Source organism: Podarcis vaucheri, assembly GCF_965113315.1.
Source record: "Podarcis vaucheri genome assembly, chromosome: 5".
NCBI classification, from domain to species: Eukaryota; Metazoa; Chordata; class Lepidosauria; order Squamata; family Lacertidae; genus Podarcis; species Podarcis vaucheri.
The window spans coordinates 89,531,421-89,553,429 of record NC_138763.1 but is presented as its reverse complement, the minus strand read 5'-3'; the positions used below and the strand labels follow the sequence as shown (position 1 = coordinate 89,553,429).

At 41.7% G+C, this 22,009-nt stretch overlaps 1 protein-coding gene across 6 annotated transcripts in view; it reads right to left on the bottom strand.

The window, feature by feature from the left end:
• Positions 1-22,009, bottom strand: part of USP54 (ubiquitin specific peptidase 54) — a 105,970-nt gene that overhangs the window by 14,696 nt on the left and 69,265 nt on the right. For 3 of the 6 annotated variants that reach the window (XM_082223555.1, XM_082223556.1, XM_082223557.1), the window contains exons 7-18: positions 21,054-21,159; positions 20,439-20,585; positions 20,029-20,178; positions 16,842-17,010; positions 14,814-14,984; positions 10,562-10,693; positions 10,037-10,405; positions 7,641-7,866; positions 6,178-6,317; positions 4,226-4,399; positions 2,825-2,944; positions 1,504-1,690 (exon numbers count right to left, since the gene is read on the bottom strand). In XM_082223555.1, coding sequence (XP_082079681.1) covers positions 1,504-1,690; positions 2,825-2,944; positions 4,226-4,399; positions 6,178-6,317; positions 7,641-7,866; positions 10,037-10,405; positions 10,562-10,693; positions 14,814-14,984; positions 16,842-17,010; positions 20,029-20,178; positions 20,439-20,585; positions 21,054-21,159 — 2,091 coding nt within the window. Of the gene's footprint in view, positions 1-1,503; positions 1,691-2,824; positions 2,945-4,225; positions 4,400-6,177; positions 6,318-7,640; positions 7,867-10,036; positions 10,412-10,561; positions 10,694-14,813; positions 14,985-16,841; positions 17,011-20,028; positions 20,179-20,438; positions 20,586-21,053; positions 21,160-22,009 lie in introns of all 6 variants that reach the window. The other 3 variants (XM_082223558.1, XM_082223559.1, XM_082223560.1) reach the window with 3 other exon arrangements.

Sequence of the window (22,009 nt, the reverse complement as noted above, 5' to 3'; positions counted from 1 at the left end):
CAAGTCCCCAAATTTCAGAACACAGGAAGCAACCCTCCAGTGCATGGAAAAATAAACGGCATGCCCCAGAACTGAGCAGAAGTCAGGATACTTCCAAAGACTTACTGACTATCTCTCTACTAAAGACTTAACTGAATACTAGTTTGGAAAAAGGCATGCTTCCACATTTTATTTGCTAGTTTGTGTGCATTTTGGGACGTTAGATACAATTTTAAAAATCAGCTTGCTACCACATAAGTATTGATCCTGGTTCAGTACCTGTAACTTGGCGTTGACAATTTGATTGGTACTGAAGAACATACTCAAACACTTTGTGCCACATTCTAAAACTACTTTGCAGACTAGGAAGCCTCCATACACACAAACTTGGTTAAAAAATAATAATTCAGGATTTGCAGAAATCAGACAAGAACTGATTGTATGGCAGTCAGTGTTGGGTTGCTGGGGTGCACACACCCTGTGGACAGCTATTGCAGGGTCATCATTGTGATTTCCGAAGATGTCTCATCAAAACTCATTAATAGAAGGGCTTTCTTTTATCTACATGGCGTATTCAACCTTGGTATTGTAAAGCATTTCTTCTTTTTTACTCTCACTCATTCACATCTTATTTTTGCCTTCACACGGCTCCTTTTTTAAATGGTACTGTCATCTATCTATTATTTTTTTCTTTGTGGTGAAGAAAACCTGCCTGGGTTAGCAAACTACTATCAATTTCTTTAAATACCTTACTAGGCAATTGTTTTATTGTACAATTAATGCAAAGTTGTTGCACTTGGCTGTTGCAGTGGATCTCTCTCTCTGTCTTTCTCCTTATAGGTGGTTCTGTTTTGTTTTCTCAGCATCTAAACTGTCATTTTGTTGTTGTGATTCCCCCTTAGCTAGGCACATGCAGTAAAATTCCTTGTGTGCCCCTGCTGGTTCCTTGTTGGCCAACATCCACAGTATCACTAGTGATAAGGAACATTCACTCAGCTCCTATGCCCACACCATTCTCAGCCTTTAAAAAAGGAGAGGTACTATTATTCCCTGTTGGAAGAATGAAAGAAGAGTGGCCTTTAGAAATGAGCACAGCAAACCCCCCAAAACCAGCAAGCTTACTGCCTTATGAGAAGCATTCCTCAACCACTGTGCATACTTTGCAGACTTTTAAAAAATGAGATGTATACTTCCATCTTCAGCACTAGAATGCATATTCCACCCCCTACCCCTGCCAAATTGAACATTTCCATTAAAACAAGACACCTTTCCCACATCTGTTACAGAGGCATTAACCTTTCAATGGATTGTAGTCCTAGTTCTGGATCAGGGTTTGCACTGTTCAACACCAAAAAACAAAATCCAATTATTCTCACCACCTGGAGAGGTCCACGATATTCTAAGTTGCTTGGGGGCATGAGTTAAAGAAGGGGTTTCACACAAACCGGGGAACATATAAGCTCACTTCTTCTTTCCAGATCAGGCCCAATTCAGATCTGGAGTACTGCAATATTCTTAGTCTACCTTGAAGATTGGGTCATGTTGCCCCCCAGTGGCGGGTGGCGGGTGGGCGGCGGCTGTGCTGGCTGCTGTTGCTGCATGCGATCCTGGAGGCTCCGTGCTTTTCGGATACAGATTTGCAGCTTCTTATCGACTAGAGCTCTGCTGTGAGTGCTAGAGCTGGCATCATGCATGGCAAGTCTTAGTTTAGCTAAAAAGCAAAAGAAAACATAGCAGAAACAAAAACAAAACTGGGGGGGAGGGAGAGAAAAACAAAAGATGCAACAAAAACATAAAAAAGAAACATGCAAATACTGCCACAGAAGAGTCCACAAGGATGCATCCGTTCCCATTAATGCACATTCAGGTTAGCTATGTGTCCAAACAGGTTAATCAAAACTGAAAAGATACGAAGCTGAGTTTTGTTATTTTTCTTTTTTTAGGAAACCCCCTCTTCTCTGTGACATGGGTCACTCCCTGATGCATTGAAGCAACTAATTGTTTCATTTCAAATGGCCGTGTTTAGCTCCAAATACTGTAATAATACTCTATATACAAATGAATCTGGTCAGGATATGAAATCCAAGATATAGCCAGTTGGGACACTTGCTACCAGAGCCTTTATGAAGTCTGTATTTTGCCTTCTTGTTTCCTTTAATCCATGAGAACAGACTTCCCAAAAGAAATACTTTCAACCTTCCAAAGCCATGACATTAGAAATCAGTTTGTCTGCAACCTTGCTAACCAGCAAGAAGGGAATGGAGGGTGGGGAAAGAGTCAGCCAATCAAAAATATAACGTATCAAAATAAAGAAATGCAGCAGCACATGTTCCCAAGAGTCACAGCACATGTCTTAAACTTATTGAAACACTGATGCCTCTTCTTCCATCACAAAATTTCAACTGGTACAGCATACACTCTCTCCTTTCTGGGGGGGAATCAGGCTATATGCTGTACTTTGGGAATTTAAACTTTTTGAGAAACCAGTCTCTGAACTGGGGGGGAATGTATGCCGTGGCGGAGACGGGCGGCTGGAAAGCAGGAGGTAGAATAATACAGCAGTCAGAACTGTTGGCATCAAGTGGAACATTTTTGTTCCTCTTTCTATTGCCTTAGTTCAAAAGGAGCCCCAGTAGGAAAAGGGGATGGGGAAACGCTAGGACTGAATTCCAGGGATGATGGTGCTCACAAAGAAGATGCTTCCATACACTTTTAAGACACACACAAGCTTTTTCCAACTGTGAGTTTGCATTGACCTGTCCAGTTTTACTTTCCTAAGTGATGATATTAGATATTAGTAAACTGCAAAAAGCGGGGTAAGCTGAAGCAATTAAGGATTACTTACATATAGCTTCATTACAGAGAGCCAAAGCTGCAGCACAGTCTCCCTTCTGCTCTTGATGCAGTGACTCTTCAAAGACTGAATCTGCCTCCTGCACAGACCTCTCAAAGCCATCAGTCCTCCCTGCAAGGGGGCAGCACTCTTCGTTTTCATTGACATTCTTTTCAAGTTTCCTTTCCCCGCTTCACCTCAGCAAAAGACAACATCCCCTCCCTAACGCAGAGCAACCTTAGCTCTGCAACATTTTGAATAGCAGACCCTTCTCAGAATCACAAGCACAGCAGAGAGAAAGAGAGGGAAAACTGTGGGTCAAATGCAGCTAAGCTATCCAGGGATTAAGAAGCAAGTATCATTAGTATGTTGAGGATACCCAGTTTTATCCTTCATTTTCCTCTAATACAGGGAGGAGGTGGGTGGGCTAAATATGGAACCCAGGAGAAGTAATGAACTGGATAAGGGCTAATAAACTGAAGCTCAGTCCAGAAAAGGTAGAATATTTGTTCAGCCTGCTCTGGAGAGTTTCTTCTTCCCCTAAAGGGTCAGATTCACAGTTTGAAACTGCTGTTAATTTCAGCACCAACTTCAGATGTCCCTTTCATTATCTAAAGCTAGAGCACCAGCTGAGACTCCTCCCGGACTGAGATGGCTTAACCACCTGTCATCTATGCCCTGGCAACGTCCAAATTAACGACTGCAACATATTATATGTTGGACTCCCTTTGAAGACTATTCAGAAATGACAGCCTGTGTACAATGCAGTGAAAACGCTACTAACCAGAACTGATTGTTTGGAACATACCTTGCGGTTTTAAAAACAGCTTCCCTAGCTCTCTGTTCATTTTCAAGCTCAGTTCAAACTACTGGTTAGAGCGGTTGGTTTATTAACTCCATTTCTGTAAACTACTTTGAGGAACTTTGTTTAAAAGTGGATATAACATAGACGGGGAAAAAACATCAAAATAAGAGGTATCACAAAACATATTATCTCTAGTGGAAATTTGTATATTTGTTTTTCATATGGCCCAGATATATCTTAAATTCTTGGGTGTTTTACAACTTCTGGGAGTAATTCATCTAGTTCACTTTTGATAGCAGCTCCAATGTAAAAAAATATTTGACTTATTTTAATGTCAGTTGCCTTTGGAGCCCTTTGGGATCCAATGATAGGACAGAAAGGAAATGAAATCAATAAAGCTAAGGACCTCCTTTTTCTACTGAAACACATCTAACAAACTCTGCAAGTATGTATGAAACTGCTACAGAAGTTACACTGCAACCCCCAAAGGGTGTGAAATGATCTTTGTAGTAAACCATTCTCTCCCCATTTATCATCCTAGGCACAGATCAGCCAACCCCAATCCTATCACTTCTGTGCAGGATGGATAGCCTGCCCATACATGTTACCCTGGTTTTGCAGTTCATCCAGGTCCATGAACCTGCTTGGGCGGGGATTAAAGCCCATTGCAGCCTCCAGTTCCTTTTCCCGCTTCCTTCGAAGTTCCTGCTCCTGGGCCCTCCTTGCCACTTCTTCCTGTAATTCATCCAGTTCACTCTTAGAAGAGACAAGGACCTCCCCGCCTTGAGAAGGGAAAAAACATCAAGAACACCACATTTTGTTAATAAACACGCCGTTTTCTTTCCAGGATTACACTGCCCCCCTCCCCCCCAAAAAATTGGTCAGTTTTCTTAAATCTACTATAGCTGATACAAAGTTTGTACCAAGCAATTACTTCCAATATGAAACTTATCAAGGAGGCGAAAACCTGCTATTTCTGCCCACACTAATACCTCTCTGATTGCTGGGAATGCAATTTTAGCATCCTCTCCTATACCTTCTATTCTTTCACCACAAAACCCAAACCGCTGTACAATTTCTTGTTCCCCAAATTACCGTATTTTTTGCTCTATAAGACTCACTTTTTCCGTCCTAAAAAGTAAGGGGAAATGTGTGTGCGTCTTATGGAGCGAATGCAGGCTGCGCAGCTATCCCAGAAGCCAGAACTGCAAGAGGGATTGCTGCTTTCACTGCGCAGCGATCCCTCTTGCTGTTCTGGCTTCTGAGATTCAGAATATTTTTTTTCTTGTTTTCCTCCTCCAAAAACTAGGTGCGTCTTGTGGTCTGGTGCGTCTTGTAGAGCGAAAAATACGGTAGTCTGGAAAACATAGGCTGTTCCTTGGGCTTCTCACCAACCCCATTTCCTTTTGCTAATTCAGATCAATCTACATTAAATCTCTCTCTCTCTCTCTCTCTCTCTCTCTCTCTCTCTCTCTCTCTCTCTCAGAGTTCAGACATCATAATAAACCACAACCAATAAAGCTTAACTATGTTTAGTGCAGGGCTTGGGAACCTATGGACTCTGTGGCTGTTGGACTCCAACTCTCACAACTCCCATGGAGTTTGGCCGGTGGTAAGGAATGATGGGGGTTGCAGTCCTACAACTTCTGGGTGGTTGCTGCAATGATGGGACCAACCATAGCTTGTAATCAGCCAATAAACCCAAATCAGAAACCAGTTTGAAGCGGGTTTGCAAACAATGTTTTGTGCTATTGTTTAGTATGCTTTTACAAACCATGGTTATGACCACTGCTCCACCACTGAAGGCTCCTGCACCTAGATGTAGTAGTGCAGAATAGACTGAAAATGAAAGCAGGCATCTAAACAGTGATTTACCTGGTAAATATATTTGTGTGTGTGTGTGTGTGTGTGTGTGTGTGTGTGTGTGTGTGTGTGTGTGTTTACAGACAGATACCCACCCATGCCAGCAATTTAGGATAACGCTTCATACGTCTGATGGTATGGACTGCAGTTCACAAAAGCTTATGCCATAACAAATGTTAGTCTCTAAGGTACCACAAGGGCTCTTTGTTGTTTACAAAAAAACATGTATTTTTTGGGATGACTACAGCCTACTTCTGACTGTGGTTGCTTTTCATTTTCCCCACTACCACAGCACCAAGCAAAAATAATACAACTGAAAACGTGTCAAGTGGCATTTCTATTAAACGGAACTGAAAGTATAAGAGAAAAGATTCATTCCTTTCTCAATATGCCTGATTATTCAGCGAATTGTGTATGTAGTGTGTTCTGTTCGCACTGCAGGTGCTCTGAGCCCTCACAGCCTATCCCAGTCACTTGAGCTACCACCTTGTTGCTTTCACCAGACTTTCTTTTGGTGTTGAGGGCCAATGATACTCTGCCGCCAATACTAAGAACTTGTGCTAGTGTGACACAGTGAGGAATACCCACAGCTCTGATGCCTTCTACTTGTGTGAGATGAGGGAGGGAAAACCAGCAGGCGGAGGGAGTAATAGAAATAACATGCTCCAAGGACTGCAAGTACAAAATAAAACCTTACCATTACCGATGGCGTGCTTGTTCTTTGACCAGCAACCAGCAGTTGGTGCAGATTCTACCTCCAAGATACTGCTGCTATGTGATTTGGGAATATTACGCCAGGCAGGAACAAAAGCTCCAGGTCGCTTCATATGAGAATCTCTTTAACCCGAAGAAAAGCAAGGTTATTCTATTATGAACTACTAGGGTCTGCTGTCCTTGCTTGTCTAACACACCAACCCTGCCTACTCACAAAGGCCTTTGCCAACCCACTTTCCACACCTGTCCAAACCCTTTCCACCTCACCCCTCCCCATTTTGTTCCTCCCCTGCCCTCCCAGTGTTTTTTACACTATAGGCGCAGTATTATTGTATAGCCTTTGCCCTAGAAGCCATGGATTTAGACCTGCCAGATCTTCAAAAGGTGGTTTCCATACCTTCCTCAATTAGTTAACATTTTTACCTTTTCAGTCGGAAGTATACAGATCCTAAAAGTAGAGGTTAAGGACCTATCCTGTATTTCACATATGGCATTCTGGCTCCTTAGAACCCCAAAATGCACTCCCATAGAATGGTCTAGAATTAAGAACAAGGGGCTCTGGTGTTTTGTTTACTTCCACCACTGTAGTGAATTTATATTTTATCTCAAACTCCAAGATCCTAGGCTTAGTTTATACATTAACCTCTTAACAGGTACAGAAGCTTCTTTATCTGGCCACTGTGGACAATTCTATCCCCCAGCAACACTGTTTTCCTGCACAGAGAAACAAGGAAATCACTCCCCAACAATTATCATTCCTTGTTATCTCTAATATTAGCTGCTCGGCTCCTCTTGCCTGCAGTTTAGAACAGAACATAAAGAGTGGGTGGGAATAACTAAAGTCAAATAGAACAAGAAAGAAAACAGTTTGGGACTTCCTTGTTCCTCCTTTGCAAGAGATAGTGGGGCACAGTTGGCAAAGTATAGTGTTGGCTGCCCTGCCCGCTTGGGGAATGGGGCAAAGTGAGAGATGAAAAGCATCCCTTCAACACATGCACCTGTAGCCAGTGTGGTGTAGTGGTTAAGAGCGGTGGACTTGTAATCTGGTGAACCAGGTTCAATTCCCTGCTCCTCCACATGCAGCTGCTGGGTGACCTTGGGCTAGTCACACTTCTCTGAAGTCTCTCAGCCCCACTCACCTCACAGAGTGTTTGTTGTGGGGGAGGAAGGGAAAGGAGATTGTTAGCCGCTTTGAGACTCCTTAGGGTAGTGATAAAGCGGGATATCCTATCCAAACCCTTCTTCAGTTGTCAATTTAGCAGCCATGAAAGCCCTTGGGAGGCCTGTGCAGATTTTTAATTTATTCTAATTTACTGACCATCTCTCCATGTAAGCTCCCAATGTGGTTAACAGAGAAATCTTGTGATGATATATTACGAGGGTAATGTGTGAACTGAGCTTTAGAGCACTGGAACTGGAACCAGGTTATATTTTTATGAAACTTACCTGGAGGTGCTGGAGCTCTCTGATAAAGGCATGTCCAGGCTGACTGGGCTGTTGCTGTTGCGTTCGCTGCTTTCATAGCCAGATTCCATCCTTTGGATCAGACGAGGTTGTTGATCCATCATATAGTGTGCACCCCGACCTAGAGTCCATTGCTTATACTTGTTGGGTTGGTTTGATCTTGTTTGGGAGATTGGCTCCTTCGGCTCCTCCTCCATAAATTCTTTAGCTGATAAGATACAAAGAACACGGGTGAAGAATCAAATTTTATTCTGTCACACTCTCTATACAATTCAGCATCCTAGAAAGATTGCTTATCTGTAATTGATGTTCTTTCGGTTCTTATCAGTGCACTCAACACTGCTGGGACCAGTGCCTTCTAGAACCTTCGCCAGAAAACCAACAACTACCCTTCCCTCCCAGAAATACAAGGAACCTTTGGTTAAAGAGGTGAGCCAAGGACTTTTCCATTCAGTTCTTTCTAACTGCCAGCAGATTTTTTTTGGGGGGGGGGAGGGGAAGCACCAACAGGGCTGTGTGACTGCACAGATGACCACTTGAAGAACATCAACTGCAGGTAAGCAACCAGTCTCTCTTCTTTGTGGCTTTCCAGATGTTATTGTCCCAGATAGCTGACCAGAGTGACTGGGGCTAATGGGAATCCAACAATGTCCGCAGGACCACAGGCTCCTCTTCCCAACTCTATAGAGGTCCCCTAAGACATAACTATGATGATAGATAAAAGACGATTTTTTTGGAAATCAGATTTAAATTGGGGTTTTTAATAAGCTATATTGAAAGTATATTTTTAAAAAATGGTTTAAATGAAATCTGGCTTTAATACAAATCAGCATGATAAATAAGCTTGCCCTTAACAGATTGTCAGTTGCTATAGAGACTGGAAATAACCCTAAGCAAACAGAATGAAGCAAGCAAGTAAATAAAAACCCACTGGGTATGCTCAGTTGTGAATGAGCTCTCATCAATTACCAAAGCAGTATTTTCAAGCCACAAAACCTCCTGCATTGCTTTGCAAAGAACTTGTTAATTGTGCTCTGCTTATTATCTTTTTTGTGCAGATCAATACCTAGTAAATTAAGATTATGAGTTAGCGGACTGTGCGCTCCAAGTATGGCCACTATGTTTGAAAGTAGCTCTTGATGTACAATAAACACAACCATAAACAATGATGAAAAGCTGCTTGCTTTGGTCCTGTGAGGAAAATCATCACAATCTGTCATCCTATACCTAGATTATGGCTTGAAATTGGGGCCAGGTCAGGTCAGAATTGTTATTCCACTGATTTATCTGAGTGACCTTTTTGCACCTATTTTATGCTTTGCAACTACCTGATCCCTGCAATTGGTTTATTATCTAAAAATAAGCAGTGCACTGTATAACGTTTTATTAAAGTATTTCAGAATCTTGGAGGGTGGACCTGAGTTTGCACAAAGGCTATATTCATGTTAAAGAAGCATCTAAATAAATTAGTTTTAATTAAAACAAATGCTTTAAATGAGTTGTTTCTACTTGGTGATAGAAATTGGTTATGTAAATCAATCCTTCCCGTCTCGATTTCTTTAATTCACCTAGAAAGATGCCTGTCTTCCTATTTCTATTGAATTCTCAGCAATTTCCAATTCTTATAGAGCGTATCAATAATTTCCACTACCTCCTTCCCATCCAATTGCTACACCATTAAACAGCCTCAATTTTTTTCATCCTAAATCCAAGCAACCCTAATTCTGAAACCTCTGAAGTGGAGACCACTTCAAAATGTCTTCACCATTCCTTGTGCAGGTTTCTTGCTTAAAAAAAAATAGTTTGCATCCCTAACCATTATGAATAAGCAGGAGCAGGATTAGCGAGTACGCCCATCTTCCATTTTCACACGGAGAATATAGTTTCTGATGTTTCCTTACTGAAGACTGGGTTTTGGTTTGACAATTAAAGGGCTTTTCTATTCGAGGCAAACCAGGGTTAGGCACTCGCTGATTCTGTATCAGTCAATTTCACTGTCAGAGAGATTCAACAGAAACAGTAGTGAGTAGCTGTCCTCAATTGCTTTTCTAATCTAGCGTCCTAAATTACTGTACAGCAGGAAAAAGCAAAATATGACTGCTGTGTTTTGCATAGACAAGTGGAAGGGGATGACGAAAGGACCTCTCACAATGAAAATATAGACCTTTGAGTGTGTTTGAAATATTTCAGCAAACACGTTGTTCACAGGGTCAAAATGGCACAGGCTTCCCTCACCGATTCATCTGATACAGTGTAAGAAAATGTACTGGCTATGCATACTAGTTAAGAATGTTATCAGTTGTTTCTAAACAGTGACTAATAAAAAAAAGAATGCATTTTTCATACTCTCCCAACCCACACCTCTCCCAAATTCTTACCTGAATCCTCAGAGAAGGGGCTGAGTTGTGTGTAACCACATTGTCTCCTCTTTTCTTTATTGAAGATGCTGTCTATGTTCAGTGACTCCCTTTTGGGTCTCCAAGTTGGACGGTACTTGCTAGAAGAACTTGATTTGGATTCGCTGCTTGTGCTCTCCATTTCCCAGTCTCGAGACAGAGCAGGCAGAGCTCTGGGCAGTGACTGTATCTCAGCCTGATCCTTTCCTGTTCGTGGAGAGCCCTGGCTTGTCTGTGATGGTCTGTTGTGGATCATGTTGCTGACAGTCTCTTTAAATTCCCTCAGCCTGCTGGTACTGCTGGATGCCTTAGGGGCAGTTCTGGGGGCTTGTTTCTCCTTCAATGTTTCCCCTGCAGCTCAAGAATAGAAGCAGAAGACAGTATGAGCTACATAACTTTCTTTTAAATTAACCGTACTTTTATCATCTCTCTAAACTGGCAGAGGCAAAAGAAGAGATTCAATCTATGCTGGACAGACACACAGAAGAATTAAACCATTCTTCTTGCCTTCACTGTGATATCCTGACGGCTGTGATTCATCTCCCTTTTTCCGAGACCTGCTGGAACTCCTCTTGCGGTCTGTCAGCGAGCCCTTTTTGGAAATATGCCTCTGATTACATTCACTGTCAGTCAGGTGTCCTGAAAGAAAAGAATATACTTCAGATGGAAAGAGCATTCCAATTGGCTGTGTTGCATTCTAAGAATAGCAGACCTTTTTCACTCCCCACAAACTGCCGGTTAATGCTAGAACTGAGTAAAACGAATAGCTTTCAGTAAGTGTATCAGTTCAGTAAGTGAAGAGTTACAGTATAATAAAAGCAACTATCCATCTAGATGTGGTAAGTTAAACAGCTAATACAGAGGGACAGGAGGCAATGCGTTGAGCTTTGGCTCAAAATCCTCCGGGGCCACTAGCACCTTTCAGTACTACCATACTAACAGACAAAATTCATGCATCTCTCCAAGCGAATGTGAATACCTATGTTTCACTCTTCCTCCTGCTGCACTTATGGTCTTTTCTTGGTATCATACCACACCTATCAGCCCAGTTGAGAACAGGGGTGGAGAACCTGTGTTTGGTCCAGATGTTGCTAGACTACAACTGCCATCTTTCCTGACTACTAGAGCTGATGGGAACTAGAGTCCAGCTACATCTAGGAAAGTCAGAGGTTGGCCACCCCAGTTCAGAAATTCAGCATATTGTGTAAGATAATAATGGGGGGGAGGGGAAATCAAGTCTGAAAAGGCTGAAAATACATTTAATAATGTATGTAACAAGAAGGGGAAGGGGTCATTTTCTAGTTTTGTTTCCTTGCAGTTCTGCCTTACAGCTCAGAAGAACTTCCTCTCATCTTCTCAAATACATATATATTCCCTTTCCCTAACTGAGCTCTTCTATAACAACACGGTATGCAAAGAATGTAGGAAGAGCCTTGCTGGATGAGACCAAAAACCTATATAGTCCACCATCCTGTTTGTGGTCAGTCAAGTGCCTATGGGAAGCCCATCAGCAGAGCCTGAACACAACAGTCCTCTGCCACAGTTGTTCTCCAACATCTCCTATTCAGAGGCCTGGTACAGATGTCATGATTAGGAGACATGGCTAGCCTTATCCTCAATCAATTTGTTCAATGACCTTTTAAAGCTGTCTAAATTAGTGGCCATCAAAATGGTAATATTTTATGAAGGGAATTCTGAAGTATAACTGTGTGTTTTGTGAAGTACTTCCTTTTGCCTGTCCTGAATCTCCCACCATCCATCTACTCCAGATGACCCTGGATATAACCCCAAGGGGTTTCTATCCACTTTCTCCATACCATGCATAATTTCATACAGCTCCCATCATCTGTCCTTTACTTACCCCCCACCCAACAATGGTCTGGTTTGCATGTGACACTAAGTCATGCTTTGGTTAACAAACTATGGTTATACTTCCAGTCTTACCACAGATGATCAAGCTTGCTACATTATAGCTTGGTTTCTCTCCTGACTACCTTCTTAGCATTCCCAACATAATATCCCAAATGCCTCTGCTGTGCCCTAGTCCTGGCATTGACTCACTGTGTCATCAGCCAGCTGTACAAACTGATCAGAAAAAACTCCTTGGAGCATTTCTGCTCTCAGCAATGGCTGTGCCATTCCAGATTCCCTCCCTCCCCCAATTAAAAGAAGATCGGCGGGCTCACTGGAACTCTTAACAAAAATCTAAAAAGTTAGTGAGATAAAATTTGTCTTAGAAAAATCATATTGATCCTTCTTCAGCAAGATTTGTCCATCACTCTATTCCATGTGCTTGATAAATTTTTCTTTAGCAATGTGTGTTTCAACAATTTACCTAGAATAGATGCTAAGCTAACTGGCTTGCAGTTTTCTGCATTCCTCGCCACCGCCACCCACCCCATTACTTTAAAAAAAGAAAGAGCACTGCAATCGCCATTTTCTAGTCCATCGTTATGAAGACCAATCTTAGGGGAAAGTTACATATTTTTGTCAGATCAACAGCTTCCTATCTGAGCTATTTAAGTCCTCTCTGAGAGTAGATGTCATCTGGATGCAGTGATTTGCTTTATTCTGCACGGTTTTATTTGATGTTTTAAGGTTTTGTAAAATGCCTTTAGATTTGTTTCTATAAAAGTGGCATTGAAACAACAACAACAACGATGATGTTACTTTTTAAAATTGCCCATAAGGTCTGGAACATATCTTTGCATCACTATCTGCCTACAACTCTCTTTCTAACGGAGCCCCAGCAACTAGATTTACCCATAGCCAATAGGAGGAGATAACCGCCCCTCCCACTACTTCAAGGGAAAGTAATAAGTGAACCTGAAATTTAGAGATGAAACAATACAAAATTTTGACAAGGGCAAGCTTTGAGAAAGTCCTTAAACATTAATATTTTGAAAGAAAAAGATTTCATGTTCGCTGTTCACCAGCCTATATGGTTCCCATGGCAACCAAAAGAACTTATAGATACAAAGATTACATATACTGGACCCAGCATGAACTCTTCTGATCACCATGGGAACTACACAGGGCACCAGGTAACTCAGCAGGTAAGGATGCACAGGGTGAATTAGTTAATTGCAACTAATTACATGTTTACATAGAAGTGATACCTGCTTCAGCTCCCTTTTCTGGCTCACCTTCCTCTCTTATTAGGGCTGGGAGCCTATTACTGTAGCATATTTAAAACTTCAAACATTTGCAAACCATGAAAACAGAACCAACGGAAATAAAGCCTGGTGTGGGGGAAACAACACATTGTTTTGAATATATTTTGTGTAATGCTGTGTTGCTGGTGTTTTAATTACTGTATTTTTCGCTCTATAACACGCACCAGACCATAACATGCACATAGTTTTTAGAGGAGGAAAACAAGAAAAAAAATATTCTAAATGAAATAGTGGATATATGATTTTTGTGGTTCATGCTGTGGCCACAAACATGTGATCTGACAGTGAGTTTGGAGTAGCCCAATGCAAAAATCCTGAGGAGCCATGCTTTGTAACCATGGAGGAGAGAAGGAAGGGGAACCATGGATCCTCTGCTCACGACTGCAGCAGATCCCCCCAATCACCCGCAGGCATTCGCTCCATAACACGCACAGACATTTCCCCTTACTTTCTAGGAGGGAAAAAGTGAGTGTTGTGGTGCAAAAAATACGGTATTCAGCAACTCCCTCTTGCGGGTGTGGGAGCAGACTGGGCCACATCCAAAAGAGCTCCTTATTCATTTCACACCAGCACATTCATGTGTTGCAATTATATTTTACATTTCTTCAACAAAGATCAAGGTGGCAGTTGTCTCCTCCATGCTGCATCCTCACAAAATTCTTGTGAATTAGACTGGGCTGAGAAAGGGGGAGTGGCCCAAGGTCATCCCACAAGCGCTTCATGTCTGAGTGGGAATTTGAACCTGGGTTTTCATGTTCAGATCCACTAGCCACACTGCACTATTTTGGCTCTGAACAGTTTATTTTCACAACATCCATAACCAATGCTTGGCGGGTTGCAAAACTTTGACCATAATCCAAAGCATGGGAACGCACATCAGAATGACAAACCAGGTAGCAAAAGGCAAGCAGCAGCAAGTGGATCAAAGAATCACAGAGAGAAGAAAGGAAAGTAAATTGTTTCTTGTCTTCAACTATTCCCATTGCTTTTGGCCCATTGCTTAGTGTTCACCTGCTCCCCCTCAGCTCACCTACCTTCTACCATTCATTTTCCTTCCTTAATTGAGCTAGATTGGGTGATAGTAAATGCCCACCCATTGACAGATACTGCTGATTTTTCCTACAGCTGCAGAAAACCCAGCTCATATCTTTCAATGGCTTTGTTTTCATAGACCCAACCCAAGAAATAAGGAGAGGGAAGCACAGTTCTAAGGATCTGACAGGCAGGCTGGCAGCCCAGCAGACCTTTGAAAAATCCCTACTCTGATAAGACACTTGATCGCCTGAACTTGGGTGGGTGACCCTGCAGGAGGCATATGGGAGCTCAGTCAGCACAAACTGAGCTGATGTATTACGGTATTTTAATATTTTGTTGGAAGCTGCCCAGAGTGGCTGGGGAGGCCCAGCCAGATGGGCGGGGTATAAATAATAATAATAATAATAATAATAATAATAATAATAATAATAATTATTATTATTATTATTATCACCCCCACCCCAGATCTGCTGCCTTAAGCCATGTGGCTCAGTGTAGCTCATAACAGGGCCAACTTTGTGTTTGCCTTAAAAGAAGAAAATGATTACCTGTGTCCCTGCTGCTTTGTGAAGCTACATCGTTTTCCATGTTGTAAATGACAGTTCCCTGAGAATCAGAAGAGAAGTGACTGACCACAGATTCGTGGTGGGAATGTTTATAGGGATAGCTGTCTGTAGAAGAGTCTGTCCTAGTGTCACTTGCGATAGAAGGCTCACGCCCTGATAAAAAGAAATGATAGGATAATTAGAAGGGCAAATCTGAAAAGGGCTAAGATGGAAAACAGTAACTGAGAAGTGCTATACAATGATGTACAACAACCACTGTGCATAATAACATATCTCAGTGCAGCCAAGAACAACCTTTTTTTTGCAATTGATAAATTTCCTCAAAAGCACAGGAAATGTTTTAATTACCTTACAAAAAACTCTTATCATACAAAATATTTTTTAAAAACCCACTCATCTAAAATATTAAGGTGGTGTACAGCAAAATATGCAAGTACAATACAACATAAAATAGCATAAACCAATACAAAATAAGCATCTCATCTTGCAAAAGTTTAAACTACTGAATAGCCTGTTGACCTTAAAAGGTCTTCAAGAGATGTCCGAATCTCTGCTGGAAGACTATTCCACAGCATGGGTCTGGCAACACTAACTGCTGGACTGCTAGTTGAAGCCAGTTGGCTCCTGAAACACGGGGATAAATAACAGCAGTACTCTGGATGAACTGAGTGATCAAGCTAGTATTTAAGGACTCAGGTGGCACTTAAAGTATCCTGCACACAAGTTGTTCAAGATTGGGTATTGGTGACTGGACAGTACTTATTATTACACACCATTGGGTTGGAGGGAACACCACCACCTCCTTAAGGTCTGCAGGCAGCACCCCATCACACAATGATGTGTTCACAACACCCTTGGTCCACCTGATCATCCTCCTCCAACTAGCTTCAACCAGTCAGGAAGAGAAGGGGACCAGAGGGCACATGGCTGGATGCATTACTGCAAGTAAGTCGAAATCAACTGAAAATGATCCTATAGCACTGGGACAGATGTAGCATTTTAACCTAGCTCCCTGCCACACCAAACAGTTCATCAAATGGAAAGCTCTTACGGTGCTTCTGAAAGATGCTATAGCGGTGGCAAGTATTCAAGAGAACAATGAATATATCTCCCTGGGCCTTTGCTACCTCGCATTATACATGGAAAGCATTGGGGGGGGAATGAATTTTTAGTTCATACATTCCTCTTCTCAAAGATGAAATGAAGGAATTAATTGCTGCTGAGGTATGCCCTCCAGTCTTCAAGGCAAGGAGGAAGAGCTAGTCGTGATTTGCCCTTCCTTGTGGAGCTGTTGTTGTTCAGAATGATGAGCCCAACCCATAAAAATGATGAGTCAAACCCATAAAAACAAGTGAGAAAATAGTCCCTCCTTTGTTCCACAAGAACAGGAATTTAGGGGAAGATTTCCTGCTTCCAAATCAGGAATTCAGTAGACTTCAAGATGTAGCTCAGCAGCAAAATGACAAAAGGGCGAGGATACAAGTAGGTTGCAAAAGCTTCACCAAGTGTCGGCAAAAGCAAAAACATCAAACCTACAGTGATTGGCAACTGTGTGAACAGACACTGCTGCAAGACAGGAACTGGGCTCAGGTGAAATGTCATCTAACCCTGTGCAATGGTCAATTCCTTGTGGGGAAAAGAACAAGTAAGCAGAAGAATTTAGAGAATCACTTGCCCCTGACTTCTGCCTTGCTCCTCTGCAAGTCCTTGTCAGTTCCCTCTTGTGTTTTTCAGTATGAAATCTAAGCACCTGAGGATTCACCAGAAGGCCACAACCTGCACTGCGGCAGCCTAACATTAACAAATGATTCCAAGTCACATTGGAAATTCTGGATATTAAAAAGGGTATTTTATTTGCATACTGAGTTTTGGAGAACACTTTGACACCATCTCTTATCCAGCAGGATTCTTTGCCACTCCTCTGCTTTCTGTTATTTCACCAGGCAAACGCACCATAAATCTTGGTGACGGGCAAAAATACACACAAAACTCTGAGTGCTCAAAGATTACCTGAGTCTTCACTATCATAGTAGGTCCTGCTATACTGTTGTAGATCCACCTGTGTGGGAAGGTCCTGCGTTGACACTGGAGTTCCTCTCGGGTCTGCATATAGTAGTAGCAAGGGCTGATAATGACCCTTAATGCACTTGGTCACAACATCTTTCCATTTCGGACCTATCTGAAATTTTTGGAAAAGTTCAAAACACATCTTAGTAGAGGTTACCTGCATTTAGTTGGAATTATGATAAAAATTAACACATCATTAGTCAACGGAGATTCACATTGAACTTAGGTTACATTAAAAATAATTCTCTTTTATTTCTTTTGAATGAGTGTTAATGCTTACAGTTGGAGAAAGTCACGAAATCTTATTCTCCCCAGCAAGCTCTATGAGCAAATGTAGTACTCGCTGGGGAGGGGTTTGGTTTTTCTGGACGCATCTCCTAAGACAAACCTGAGCAAGAACTTTTAGGCTTTTGGAATTGCCCTCACTGGATATTCTTAAAGGCTATGTGATTTAAAGATTTTAGTGATAATTTGTATTCTCATGAGCACATTTCTTCATGCAGACAAAAAGCTGGTAGTTGAGGACAAGGACAGCATGCAGTAGCCTTTTCACCAGCAGTAGCCAGTGGGAAATTCTGAAATGGACAATTTCTGGGTAGGGGTGGGGGTAGCTACATGGATCTGCTTAAAGGCCCAGTCCTCCAATTTCACCAGCTTAAAGCACCACCTTACCCTCCACATGTGGCTGGCATGAGCCAATAGGATTTTGGATGTGCTTGTGGACCTACTACTCTAAATCTCCTGGTCCCTTGCCAGAATTGCTCAGCCTCCCTCCTTTGCCACCATAATATGATAAAGACATTGGTCTTGGCAGAGAGGCAGGCAGGAATCAAATGTTGATTGACCATTATGAACTTACATACAAAAGATTTAATGTAGCAATGGAGTAACGTTCCGAGATATAAAATGAGTCGAAAAGCCTTAAAAATGAAAATGATATGCCAATGGAGTATTTACTGTTGATAAAACCTCTTAATTGTTTAAATCTGAGTTGCACATACTTTCAAGATCAAAGGGTTGATGTCCATCAGAATGAATATACAGAAAAGGATTTGTACAGCATGCAAAATACAAGTAGCATTCTGAGCGTTCCAATAACCACTACTCTGTTTCGTACAGGTGCTGACCATTACGCACATGTCCAATTGATCTGCAGGTCCTTTTGGACCCAGAAGAGAGCAGAATGGGTGGCAGAACAGGGTGGGGCAGGCTTATGTACACTCCGCTAATGCACATGGGGGCCAAGAACGGAACCCCCATGCAAAATGGTCACCACCTGTACTTCACAGACATGCACTGAAGCAAACACCTTAAAATGCATTTTATCCTTACACAGGGATGTTTTTTAAATACAGGTATTTTACGGCAGAGAAAGACAACCAAAAATAAATTAAAGAGGTAAAGTTCCTCTTTTAGGGGTTGTGAATATTCACATTGCAATAGGATGTTCCTTTTGTTACTTTTTGGCTTTTGACAAGTAGGAACAGAAGATGAGAACCATAGAGAATATCAAAGTGAACTGTATGCTCAAAATGATAGATTTCATGGCAAGTACTTCATCCAGAGCAGCAAGAGAGAAGAACTTCTAATTAGGAAACAGCATGCTTAAGTGATGGCATGTTTGCACTAGCCAACATCTGCTACAGTCTGTTGTATTTCATTTTGCAGAAAGAACAAGAATGGGGAACCAGCTGGGACAGGCCACTGATGGGTGAACTACATAAGCTATTTATGATTCATTCAGCTACAAGCTTTGCAAAAGCCAGCTGTACAGAAACACCTGAGAAGAAGGGAATAAGACTAAAGCTTATAAATTGAAGGGTTCCAACCTGATGCAGGAAGGCAAACAAGTAACCCAAATGTTGCACTCTGAGCAATGCACCAAGTGTCATGATATCAGGCATTGGTGGCTGTGCTGTATACAAGTCCACAGGTATTTGAAATGTAGACACAAGCAGCACTGCCAGCCAGGAACAATTTCAGCAATGGACAATGCAAACGTAGAAAGAAATACCACTCATATATCACACAACCAAATATTACACATGCTGCGGGGGGAACATATATCAGAAAGGGCATCCATTGTGTATAGTCAAAAGGAAGATGTGGTTAAGTAAGCCTCCTATTTTTTCTTCCCCCCTCCATGTTTCTCTGGTACCCTACCCTCACACTCATCATTCTTTTTCCTTTTTAAGTGATCACTTTTCTATAAGAACCTGCCTTTGCCCTGCACAGCTCTCTAGATATATGGACCAGAACACATATTGCTAAAGGGAGGTAGCCCATTTCTGTTTTATTCAAATGATATGCAGTTGTCCCTAGAATAATAATCTGTAACCATTCTCTACATGGAGAGCCACTGCATGAAGTGATTTAAAATGCCCTCCATATAGCAGCCGCTACATGAACACCAGCCTCTGCTCTCAAAAATAAAGTACCTTCCTAGTGAGTGACACTTTTAGAAGCAATGAGCACAGCTTACTTTGCACGTTTCCAGCACGAGATCCCTGGAAATAAATGAAAGCCGTGCAAGAACAAGTTGCATGATGTGAAGCAAGTATGAGCTTGTCAGGGAACCGCCATCAGAGGCAAGAGGAGAGGTAAGATGCTCCAGTGATGCAGGGGAGGGAACTAGCAAGGAGAGAGAGAGAGCTTCCACGGGGGAAGGAAATCCAGGGGACACCAGGGAGAAAGGGGAAGCTGAGAGCAAGGCGGAGGGGAGGCTCCGAGACTCTTCTAGTGAAATCAGCGGAGAGAGCCCAGGACCTCCGCTTGGCACGCCCACGCTGTGCAGAAGGCTTCCGCGCAGAGAATCTAGGCGGAGACTTGGTGTCAAAGAATTTTTATGTTGGAGGAAATTTAGGAGACGCCCACTGACGGATTCTGCCAGTGACTGAGACAGTCGCGTTGTAAGGGCTGTCAAACCCGGGAAAGGTTTAGCTATACCCCTAGCTTGGAGCAGTTTGCAGTTTAAGCACAAGCAACCCCAATTCCCATTACAGAGCTGAAACGTGAAAACCCATCCTAAATTGATCTAAAAATCTTTAGGAAACACAAAATAGACCCACATTCTCACAAACACCCAAACGTCTTTACTGAACTTTCAGATAAACAAATCTAATTTTCTTACCTCTTTGACATGAGCATCATCAAAGTACATCCACTTGCGGATCTTTGTTTGGAAGAAGAAGGTAGAGTAATGTTTTCCATAGTAACAGATCATTCCAACCAAATACAGTTCACATTGTTTTGCTCTGTCATCAGTTACTCTGAAGAAAAGCTTTTAAAAAAGGAGAGGAAAAAGCAAAAATTGTATTGTCTTTTGTATGAAAATTACATCTAAAAACTACTGAAAGGTCATTATTATTTTTTCTTTTAAAAAGAAAAGAAAGGAAGTTAACTATTTAGCTCAACCTTAAATCTAGCCCATGCAGTCCATTTGATAGTAAAAAGGAACAAAAATTTAACAGCACTGGCATAAACTAAAACAAAAAAAGGAGAAGAGGCATACAGTATTGCCATAGAATGCAATGGACTTACATCTCCCAGTTTAAGACAGGTGCCCAGGCTGTGAATTACATCCTCAGCCAGATCAGAGTGATCGGAGTCCCACACCAGCCCAATAGTGATGATCTGGGGAGAGTTCATCAGTACACGACGAATGCGAATCTTTTCCCCACAGTTGCTCTGAAAAAAAGAGTAACAAATAAAGTCCCAGGTTAACTAAAACTGGAATTAATGCGGCTTCCTGTTGTTTCGTATCCTCTCAAATCCTGACCTCTTTCCACCCTAAATATATTGCTCTAAGACAGAAAGGGCTTGAAATGTAACTGATTCACAAAGTAAATACGAGTGCACGTGGTGCAGGTTTCCTTGGCTGAAAGCACCCACTGTGAGTTTAAGTAAACTAACAATATGAAACAAGGAGGGAGTCAGAAAACCTCACCCAGTTAAAACATTGACAATATTGACAATTGACAGTCATACACAAACTTGTACAATTTCCATTATGAAACCAGCAATATTTTCTACTATTTCTAGTAGGCTGATGAATTAAGACATGGCGGATTCTACAATTAGATACAGGTAGACACAGATTTCAGTAGATACCATTCAGTCTACTGCTTCTATTAAAGGAAAACAGCATATACACACCGGACAGTTTCTCAAGTCCCCCATGGTGCTGGCATTTTGTAGCAGCTCTCCAAACATATCTGGAGTGGGTTTCTCCCGTCTTTCCAGCATGCAAATTGCCTGATTGCTTTAAGTTGAGGGGGGAAATGTATAGAGCAAGAATTAAAAACATTAGACTTTGGTCTGTGATCAATACTTTAATAAAGCGTATTTATCCTAAGATCTGGTGTAGAAGTACAGAGTCTCAGCTTAAAAATCAAACTCACAAGCTGAACAGAAACATGTGCATGGGCAACATATGATTCAGAATCTAATGTGCATCTGAGCGATGCTTTTAGCAATGAAGGATTTAATGGCCGGCTCACTGCCCTGTACTGGATACACTATCCTGCTCCTCCACATCCTACAAATGTTGAAAACTAATTGAAATCTCTTAAGATTTTATAGCCAATTTTTGTGTGCATTTCTTGCAATATAATATTTGGATAAAAGCTTCAGAATACACACCGCTTTAGAAAACAAGTTAAGCAAGGAGGACAGATCCTTCCCCCCAAAGAGCTTACATTTAATGTCGATTGGGAGGAAGACTACAGTAACAGAGAAAGGGAAGAGATTAGTTACTAATTTGATCAGAAAGGAACTTGTTAGTCATGTAAACATACAGTAACAAGTTCCTCAAGGGTGAATACTTATAACACATTGTTTTAATCATTTTCTTTCCTATATCATGCTGCCTTTTCTAAAATACTCAAAGCCACATTTGTGCCAATTAAAATGCAAAAAATATCAGATTCTCTATTGCAGCCCCTCAGCTATGGAACTCCCTCCCAAGAGACAAGCCTCCTCAATAATGATTTTTAGGCAAGTGATTAGTCTTCTTAATTTGCCATGCCTTTGATTTATTTTAATTCCTACCTGCTTGCAGCTTTGTTTTTGTTGCTTGATTTAATGCTCTCTGTTTGTTATATTTTATTTAT